Raw genomic sequence first — 10,258 nt, 5'->3', positions numbered from 1 at the left:
CTTTTGAACTTTTGTTCAAACCCCATCACTTGATATAAGACATACATTTCTTTATGTCTTAATCTATGTGGCTTTATTAAAACATATTTTCAACCTCACTTTGCACTACAGCACATTTTCTGCAGGAAATGCATTTTCTAGTTATCACTATAATTGTAAGTATTCCTTTGTTTCACTTTTCAACAGCCAGATGATTGTGAAACTGCAACCCAGTCGCCAAGAAAATACGTGACGGTGTACGTTTCCATGAACACTGGATACGTAGCATTTCAACGTAAAAAATAGAGTGTTATACCTACAGTATCCACGCGTGCCGCTGTGGAGGCGGGTTTCGGGGTTTGCGTTTCACGGCTTTCGCGGCAAATTGTGGACAAGATTGTTTAGGGGGGGGGGGGGGGAGGTAGACTGTTGTTGACCGGGGAGGGGGGGGGGGGGGGGGGGGGGGGGGAGACACGTTAGTTGAGGGGGGGGACGCTCGACAACGAGAGTTGGTTTTTATTGAACGCTCGACAACGAGAGTTGGTTTTTATTGAACGAGACTTCAACACGGAACAGCTGCACGAAACGATGGTCACGTCACTCTCGGTGACGGTGTCGACAACAATGAACACATGAACAATGTTAATAGAACAACACACAACCACATAACATCCCGAACCCATTAACCCCACTTAATCCTAACAACAAAACAAGTTAACAAAAGCCCCTTTTGTCAACTGACAACCCCAATTCCCAGAATCCCCCGCGGCTCCGGAACACGGCGTAGCCTATATTAATCTTTATTATCTGAATGGGAAATGCAATATTTTAGGAGAGATACACCATTAAACGCGTTTCTAATGACATTTCTAGCGAGAAATCTACATTTTCCTTACATAATCTTCAGTCAGTGAATGTGTATGATCTTTATTAATCTTTATTATCTGAATGGGAAATGCAATATTTTAGGACCGATTCACCGTTAAACGTGTTTCTAATAAAATTTCTAGCGAGAAATATACTTTTTACTTGCATAATCTTCAGTCAGTGATTGTGTCTGATCTTTAGTTTTATAGTTATTAGGATTTGATCGGCTCGCTCGCATGTTTCAACGACGTCAGGTTGTTAGGAATAGGGACGCTGCTTTTGCTATACTAGCAGCTCACGTGCTTCCTGCGTTTGTGTTATTAAACTGTTACTTTATGTAACTTTTAATGATATCATCTTGTTAGAAACACGTATATCTGAGAGCCAACCCAGTCGCCAAAAGCATACGTTGACAGTGTACGTTTCGTGAACACTGGATTACGTCGCATTTCAACATAAAATAGCGTGTTATACACACACACGCACGCACACACACACAAGCACACACAAGCACACACAAGCACACACACGCACACGCACGCACAGACACACACACACACACACACACACACACACACACACACACACACACACACACACACACACACACACACACACACACACACACGGTGCATTTCGCTGCTAAAACAACAACAACAAAATATTCCCTCAAATATTATTACTAAAGAACCGTTTTCCAAAGAACGAAATGTAAACCAATGCATTCTGAATGGGAGTGTTTCTTCGATTTTTCCATGCTACACAGAACGAAATGTAAACCCATGCAAATAAAGACTTCATGGTCATAATAATTTAAATATCATTAATCTCCTGAGTGTGTTGGGTGGTATTCTATTTTTTTCAACGGGGCTGGTGCCGTCTCCTTTTGACCTTTTGACCCCAGACTTCTGGGGGAATAGCTGAATCAATTCATTAGTCAATCAGAAGCATGTAAATATCTTCCCGGTGGCATAGGAGGACGAACAAGGTGTCCTTCAACATCTACGCTTCCAGGCGATTGCAACGGTGCCACACATGAGCATATTAGAACATGTTTAATGGTAGTAATTAGCTGTCGAAATTGGAGGCCTTAATCAATAATGAGCAGCTATTGATTTGCTTCCCGATAAAAAATTGTGACAAATGACATGTTATGTAGCATCTACACGTTGAGCTGAGTCCAATGACACCAAGCATGACACTCTAGCTAATGGTAACATGTATTTTACATGGTACACCTAGGTCTAGGACATGATCTCGATGTAGCAAGAGGGCGAGCTTGATCTCATTGGACTCAGCTTAACGTGTAGATGCTAATTAACATGTAATTTGTCAAAAATCTACATCGGGAAGCAAATCTATAGCTGGTCATTATTGATAAAGGCCTCCAAAATCGACAGCTAATTACTACCCCGAAACATATTCAAATATGATCATGTGTGGCACTGTTGCAATCGTCTCGAAACGTAGATGTCGAAGGACACCTTTTTTGCCCTGTTGCACGACCGGGAAGATATTTTCATACTTCTAATGGATTGATTCATATTTTAAGGTTCTCGGAGTGAGACTTTAAGCGGCTGCAGCAGAAGTGTTGAGACGAAAGATGATATCAAGACATTAATAGAATATTCCCATTCACATTATGATTCTTCGTCATAACATCCGACCAAACATCCTTTACATTCACCGAGCGAAGATTATGAAAGTCCAGGCCCCCCCTTCCTGCACTCGGGGTCCGACCGGGCCAAGTTTCGGTGCGGGGGTCCCAGTTAGGCCCTAGAATATGGTATTCAAATTTCAGGGCGGTAGGACCTTCCTATCTCAAAAACTGTTTTTCCACCACATTCTGAACCATTAGGTCTCGCAGGCAACACTTCTGAAGGGGCTTTGTCCAAATGACAGTCCATTTGGGAAAACTTTTTTTCTCTATGGGCTAGAACTACAAATCTTGGATATGTCGTTCTCGGGGCCCCAGGAAATGTGTGTAAACATTTTAGCATCCTATCTCGAAAAGGCCGGAAAAGGGGCGTGACCTCCAACAGTACAGTCACTGTACATAAGACAGAGGTTAGTTTCTAGGCCCCATTTTTTGTGGGATGGAGGTGTACATTTGTGGCTTAACGTGTGTAGACACAGCTGGCCTGTGGCCACGTCTTTGAAGTCTGGGGTCAAAAGGTCAAAAGGAGCCGGCACCACGCCGCTTATGAGATAACAAAAAGTGAATCTGTATTTCTCTCATAACATTTTGTCATTATTGAAGAGAGGCCTGATTCTCAGATATGCATGTTGGACTGTTAGGGTATAGGTCTGGGAAGAACTTCAGGCCAAAATCTTGCAAGCGAGCCGCTGGGTGCAGATGCAACGAGATGGAGCACTTGCTGAGTCATTTCCTGTAGGGCTGGAGCCACAGGTTGAAGCGTATATGCGTCCTTTGAAACCCCCTTTGATATATAAGAGACCCCAAGGTACAGTTTACTTAAATGTTCTCGCCTCAGTCACCTATTGCATCACTTCCTTTAGGGCTTCGGCCTCCTAATTGATCATTGTAGTATAATTGAATGCCCTCTTTCATATTATATGATACTTCCACCACTGGGACGTGGCAACAACTCTCCAAATCCATATGGGGGGGGGGGATGCTTTTGGATAGTAGGGGTGTACACTAGACATAAATAAGAAGCAAACTCAGGAGAAGGAATGACCTCTCACAAATATTTATTGAATAAATTGTTTCAAATAACCCTGCCTCGTTAAATCAATGAACTTGGTGTTTTGCTTTCAAAAATAGGTTATAGAAGAAGTCTAAACTGCAGAAAATAAAAACATCCAAGCTGCCTTTTAAGGATACCTCGGAATATCTGTCTATTTTTTAACCGTCGGACCCCAGTTTACGACAAAAACAACACAATTTACGGCAGCTCCTTTGCCGCGTGGTTTTTAGAGCCATGTAAGGATTAGAGGGGGCGGTCGATAGCAACCACCATAGCAACCATGACGGTCAAGTGACTGGATGCAGCCCCATTGAAAAAAATAGAATACCACCCAACACACTCAGGAGATAAATGATATTTAAATTATAATGACCATGAAGTCTTTATTTGCATGGGTTTACATTTCGTTCTGTGTAGCATGGAAAAATCGGAGAAACACTCCCATTCAGAATGCATTGGTTTACATTTCGTTCTTTGGAAAACGGTTCTTTAGTAATAATATTTGAGGGAATTGTGTTGTTGTTTTAGCAGCGAAATACACCGTGTGCAGTGTGTGTGTGTGTGTGTGTCTGTGTCTGTGTGTGTCTGTGCGTGCGTGTGCGTGTGTGTGTGTGCGTGCGTGTGTGTATAACACGCTATTTTATGTTGAAATGCGACGTAATCCAGTGTTCACGAAACGTACACTGTCAACGTATGCTTTTGGCGACTGGGTTGGCTCTCAGATATACGTGTTTCTAACAAGATGATACCATTAAAAGTTACATAAAGTAACAGTTTAATAACACAAACGCAGGAAGCACGTGAGCTGCTAGTTTGGCGAAAGCAGCGTCCCTATTCCTAACAACCTGACGTCGTTGAAACATGCGAGCGAGCCGATCAAATCCTAATAACTATAAAACTAAAGATCAGACACAATCACTGACTGAAGATTATGGAAGTAAAAAGTATATTTCTCGCTAGAAATGTTATTAGAAACACGTTTAACGGTGAATCGGTCCTAAAATATTGCATTTCCCATTCAGATAATAAAGATTAATAAAGATCATACACATTCACTGACTGAAGATTATGTAAGGAAAATGTACATTTCTCGTTAGAAATGACATTAGAAACGCGTTTAATGGTGTATCTCTCCTAAAATATTGCATTTCCCATTCAGATAATAAAGATTAATATAAGCTACGCCGTGTTCCGGAGCCGCGGGGGATTCTGGGAATTGGGGTTGTCAGTTGACAAATGGGGCTTTTGTTAACTTGTTTTGTTGTTAGGATTAAGTGGGGTTAATGGGTTCGGGATGTTATGTGGTTGTGTGTTGTTCTATTAACATTGTTCGTGTGTTCATTGTTGTCGACACCGTCACCGAGAGTGACGTGACCATCGTTTCGTGCAGCTGTTCCGTGTTGAAGTCTCGTTCAATAAAAACCAACTCTCGTTGTCGAGCGTTCAATAAAAACCAACTCTCGTTGTCGAGCGTGCCCCCCCCTACAAACGTGTCTCCCCCCCCTCAACAAACGTGTCGTCCCCCCCCCCCCTCAACTAACGTGTCTCCCCCCCCCCCCCTCCCCGGTCAACAACAGTCTACCTCCCCCCCCCCCCCCCCCTAAACAATCGTGTCCACAATTTGCCGCGAAAGCCGTGAAACCCAAACCCCGAAACCCGCCTCCACAGCGGCACGCGTGGATACTGTAGGTATAACACGCTATTTTTTACGTTGAAATGCTACGTATCCAGTGTTCATGGAAACGTACACCGTCAACGTATTTTCTTGGCGACTGGGTTGGAAACTGAGATGCTTCAAATGGACACAGAAGAGCAAGGGGTGTGGGATGAAAGAAAATGGATTGTGAACGAGTCTAGCATCATGCAACTGTTTAGAACATGTCATATATGTGCCGCACAAATCACGGATAAAAAAGTGACAACTACAGGCAGCCAACTAAAGATTGAATGGACATGTTTGAATAATCATCATGGCAAGTGGGCATCATGTCCTGATGCAAGAGGAATGGCACAGAATAACCTGCTTGTTTCTGCTGCTACGCTTTTCTCTGGAACAACTTTCACTGAAGTACACGAGTGGGCCAGCATCCTAAACTTGCAACTCTTGAAGAAATCGCAGTACTACTCCATCCAATCCGACTACCTTATTCCAGTAGTACACTTTGCATACAAAGATCATCATGAGAATCTCATCAGGCGACTTATTAGACAAAAGGCTGAAGGCGAGTCCATAGAGCTGTGTGGAGATGCCAGGTCTGACTCACCAGGTGGGTGTGTTTTTTTTCTTTAATACAATAACATGGAGGTATGGATTGTAAGACTGTTGGAAATGTTTTCTTCTGGATAGTAAGGAGGACTCACATGTTGTCACACTATTACATTCTACAGGCTACAGCTGCAAGTATTACACCTATTCGTTTCAGCTTCTATCCAGTAATGAGATCATTCACTTTGAACTACTACAGGTAAAACTAAAATGCTGCTTGTCCGATTTGTGAAACTATACTCTGGGTGACAGAGTATAGATAAAGCATTATTCAGTAGGTGTATTGTATTTGTTTTTTTGCTATTGCTCATTCATTCATTTCTATTCTCTTTCGTCAATAGGTAACGGAAGCTAGCAGTTCAGTTGCCATGGAGTCCCAAGGCTGTAGGAGGGGCCTCAACCATCTAATTTTCAATGAAGGAGTAGATATAGACCTCTTCACTACAGACCGGGCCACATCAGTTCGGAAAATAATGAGGGAGGAATTCCAGAATGTTCACCATGAATTTGATCTTTGGCATGTATCAAAAGGTAAATAGTTGTATCAAAACAATGTAAATTGTGAGTGACTCAATGACTCATCAAATCATAACCTGATAGACCTTCCATGTATCAAGACCACATATCTTGTACTGTGAAGGAGAACCTTCACATTTGGCTCACCCACATTTGTGGTAATGTGTTTCATTACTATTACACAGGCATAAAGAAAAAACTGGTAGCACTCGCCAACAAAAAGGAAAATCGGGTCCTGCAGGGCTGGATTCGGGCGATCCTCAATCACTTTTGGTTCTCATGCTCATCTTGTGGTGAGAGTGCTGAGGTAATAACCCCAATGTATAAAGAATGTATAAAGATTGCACTGAAATCCAGTCAGAAGATTATCAAATAGTCTTGAAATGTAATATATTCTGTAGGAACTGAAGCGACGGTGGACCTCAGTCCTCCACCACATCTGTGGGGAGCACACATGGGAGCAAGATGGAAGAAAGTGGGCATGCCCTCACCCTGCTCTAAACCCAGATCAGCAAAGGACAAAGCGATGGCTCCAGCCAGAGTCTCAAGTGTTCAAGTCTTTACGGAATATTGTTGAAGATAAAAGACTTCTGAAAGACCTTGAACAGATGACTCGCTTCAAACATACAGGTATATAGCATTATGAAACAGATCTATGCAACTTTAAAACCTATGTAGTCACTCTCTCAATGTCTAATGAAACACTTTAATTTACAGGATCTTTGGAGGTGTACCACAACGTTATGCTAAAATATCTGCCTAAACGACTGCATTTTCGGTACGACACCATGGTAGCCCGAACACAACTAGCCATCCTGGACAACAATTACAATGTCGGCCGACAGCAGACAGAGACTTCTGAAGGTATTGAGATTTCATAAGTAAGCCCCTAAATGTGTTTGTAACAACTTGGCTAAGAAATAATGTTCTCCGTGTAGGACTTCCAAGATACAGTATGGTGTTCCCAAAACAGAGCAAGGAATGGGTAGCCAAGAAGATCTATGAGCCTACAAGTCAGTACTTCACGCAACACCTTGTGAAACTCGTGTTGGAGAGAAGGGAGGAAAGAACACCGGAAGACATACCACATGTCCAGCGGCCTGCAAACATTGCCACTAAGGAGAGACCCCCCAAGGAAGATGTAATCTGGAAACATCAATCCAGATTCCCTTGCCACACTGATGCTTGAAAAACCAAGGATCCAGATTGTAAATTTGTTTATGTCAGAATCAGAATCACTTTTATTACACCTTATTGTACAGTAGGCTACACAAGAGCAAAATTATTAGGCTTGGTACCTCAACATACGCATAGCTGCAAGTAAAAAATATAAAATAAGTATAAAAATAAATAAGTATAAAAATAAATAAGTAGCAGCATCAATAATAATAAAGTAATGAGGTGTAATAAAGTGTGAAGTGTAGGGTGTTCAAGGGGTAGTGTTAAGTATATTAGTGAATATAAATGCAGGTGCAAAGCCATGTTTAAGTAGCCTACAAAGAGACTTCATTATATGAGCATGCGTGCCTGCGTGCACTGTTTAATTTCATGTGATCATGCGCAGAATAAACGGTCCGTGTTAGTTCCCCGACCAAAGAGACGATGGCGGTCGTGTGTGTTTTTCTCCTGTGAATAATGTCTAACGCAACAGGTTATGGGCCCAGTCATGCAGGCCAAAGATGGTTTAGACTTTTATTCGACGGCGATGAGAAAAACTATGAGCTATGGGAAACGAGGTTCCTCGCGCACATGGAGTTACGCGGCCTCGGAGAAGTCATCACGGAGGACCCGAGGATAGACAGGGAAGACGAAGAAGCCCTCGAAGAAGACGAGACAAAGAACGGACAGGCATATGCAGAGCTGGTGCATTGCCTAGACGACAAGAGTTTATCCTTGGTAATGAGGGACGCAAAACGTGATGGAAGGAGAGCACTGGAGATTCTCCGCGAGCACTACGCGGGAAAGGACAAACCGCGCGTTGTGAGTTTGTACTGTGAACTTTCCTCGCTCCATAAGGCTAGCAATGAAACGGTAACTGATTACATAATTCGAGCAGAAACTATATTCACGTCATTAAGAAGAGCAGACGAGAATATTAGTGATGGGCTTCAGATAGCAATGGTAGTAAAGGGCCTACCTGATACATACAAGCCATTCGTCGTGCACATCACCCAGACAAATGACATTGTAACGTTCAGCGAGTTTAAAACAAAACTCAGAAGTTATGAGAGCACTGAAAAATATGGGCAGAGTGACGGAAATGTAGAAGAAGACAACGTGATGAAGACTAGCGGCGCAACATGGCCACGTGGAAGAGGAAGAGGAAAGAAAATGAACCTGGCTGATGTCGAGTGTTACACATGTGGTAAAAAGGGACACATGGCAAGGACATGTCATGACGGATTCCAAGCAAGAAGGGAAGAACGAAAATGGGACACACCACAGCGAGGCAGAGGGCGCGGCCGTGGACGAGACCATGAGTATGTAAAGAAAGCTGATGGAGAAACGGAGGCAGAGCCGACATCGTTCTGTTTCTTTAAAATAACTGACTGTCCGACACAACGAGGAAACAAGAAGGGCCTCATGGTCGACTGTGGCGCCACAACACACATGATCAACGACCCCAACAAGTTCATGACAGTTGATGAGAGCTTCCGACCCGAAGGCCACACGATCGAGCTTGCCGATGGAACCAAGATGAGCGGGATGGCGAAGATGAGGGGAGACGCTGAAGTCTACCTACTGGACAGCGAGGGACGACGGGTGAAGACGAGGCTCAAGCAAGCACTCTACATCCCATCTTTTCCTCAGAACATCTTTTCAGTCAAAGCGGCGACAGCCAACGGAGCCGAGTTTCGTTTCAAGAACAATGATGACTGGCTGATCCACAAAGACGGTACCAAGTTCAAAATGGATGGGTGTGGTAGGCTGTATTACCTTAGCACAGTAGAAGATGAAAACAGTGATGAAGTGAAGGGGTGTTATGACATTCAAACGTGGCATAAGATACTTGGTCATTGTAATTTTGATGATGTTTCAAAATTAGAAAAGGTGGTAGAAGGGATGGTGATAAAAGGGAAACATGACAAGTCCAATACAAATTGTGAAATATGCACACAGGGCAAATTTACACAAAACAGAAGGGTACAGATATGGGTACAGATATGCTATAGCATTTACTGATGATCACAGTGGGATGATTTTTCCATACTTTATCAAAGTAAAGAGTGACACGACAAAAGCTACTGAAAAATTCATAGCAGATGTAGCTCCATATGGAAAGGTAAAGTGCATAAGATCTGATAACGGTACAGAGTTTACCGGGCAGGAGTTCCAATCTTTACTTAGGAGTAAAGGGATAAGGCACGAGACTAGTGCACCCTACTCACCTCATCAGAACGGAACTGCAGAGAGGGGTTGGAGAACCCTATTTGAGATGTCACGATGCATGCTATTGGAGAGTAACCTCCCAAAGCAATTATGGACATATGCTGTACAGACAGCAGCTCAGATCCGTAACAGGTGTTACAGTAACCGACTAGAGCAGACACCTTACCGTGTTTTCACAGGAAAAACCCCTAACCTTTCTAACATGAAAATATTTGGCTCTGAATGCTACACATACAAGCAGGATAAGAAGAAACTGGATTCTAGGTGTGCAAAGGGAATCTTTGTAGGCTATGATAAATATAGCCCATCATATAATATCTACTATCCTGAGACAGGAAAAGTCCTTAAACATAGGCTGGTAAAATTCATCAACAAAGGTAACGCAGATAGCCAGACTCAGACAGATCATGACATGGGGGACAACATTGAGTGTTATGGAGATACACCACCAAAGATAGCCAACCAGGGTCAGGAACAACCTAAGGGGTGTAAAGAACCCAGTGTTGAGACTGCTGAGACAAGTCCCACT

General features: G+C 43.0%; 1 protein-coding gene across 1 annotated transcript; it reads left to right on the top strand.

The window, feature by feature from the left end:
• The first annotated feature begins 5,346 nt into the window (after positions 1-5,346).
• On the top strand, positions 5,347-7,528 carry LOC130391621 (uncharacterized). Its single transcript, XM_056601843.1, has 7 exons — positions 5,347-5,824; positions 5,946-6,022; positions 6,165-6,354; positions 6,525-6,646; positions 6,741-6,969; positions 7,057-7,203; positions 7,278-7,528. Exons 1-7 carry the CDS (start codon positions 5,347-5,349, stop codon positions 7,526-7,528), a joined length of 1,494 nt encoding a protein of 497 aa, XP_056457818.1.
• The last annotated feature ends 2,730 nt before the right edge of the window (positions 7,529-10,258 follow it).

The sequence above is a fragment of the Gadus chalcogrammus genome, chromosome 11, assembly GCF_026213295.1.
Source record: "Gadus chalcogrammus isolate NIFS_2021 chromosome 11, NIFS_Gcha_1.0, whole genome shotgun sequence".
Taxonomy (NCBI): domain Eukaryota; kingdom Metazoa; phylum Chordata; class Actinopteri; order Gadiformes; family Gadidae; genus Gadus; species Gadus chalcogrammus.
The sequence above is the reverse complement of the archived record's forward strand: the minus strand, read 5'-3'. Positions and strand labels throughout refer to the sequence as shown.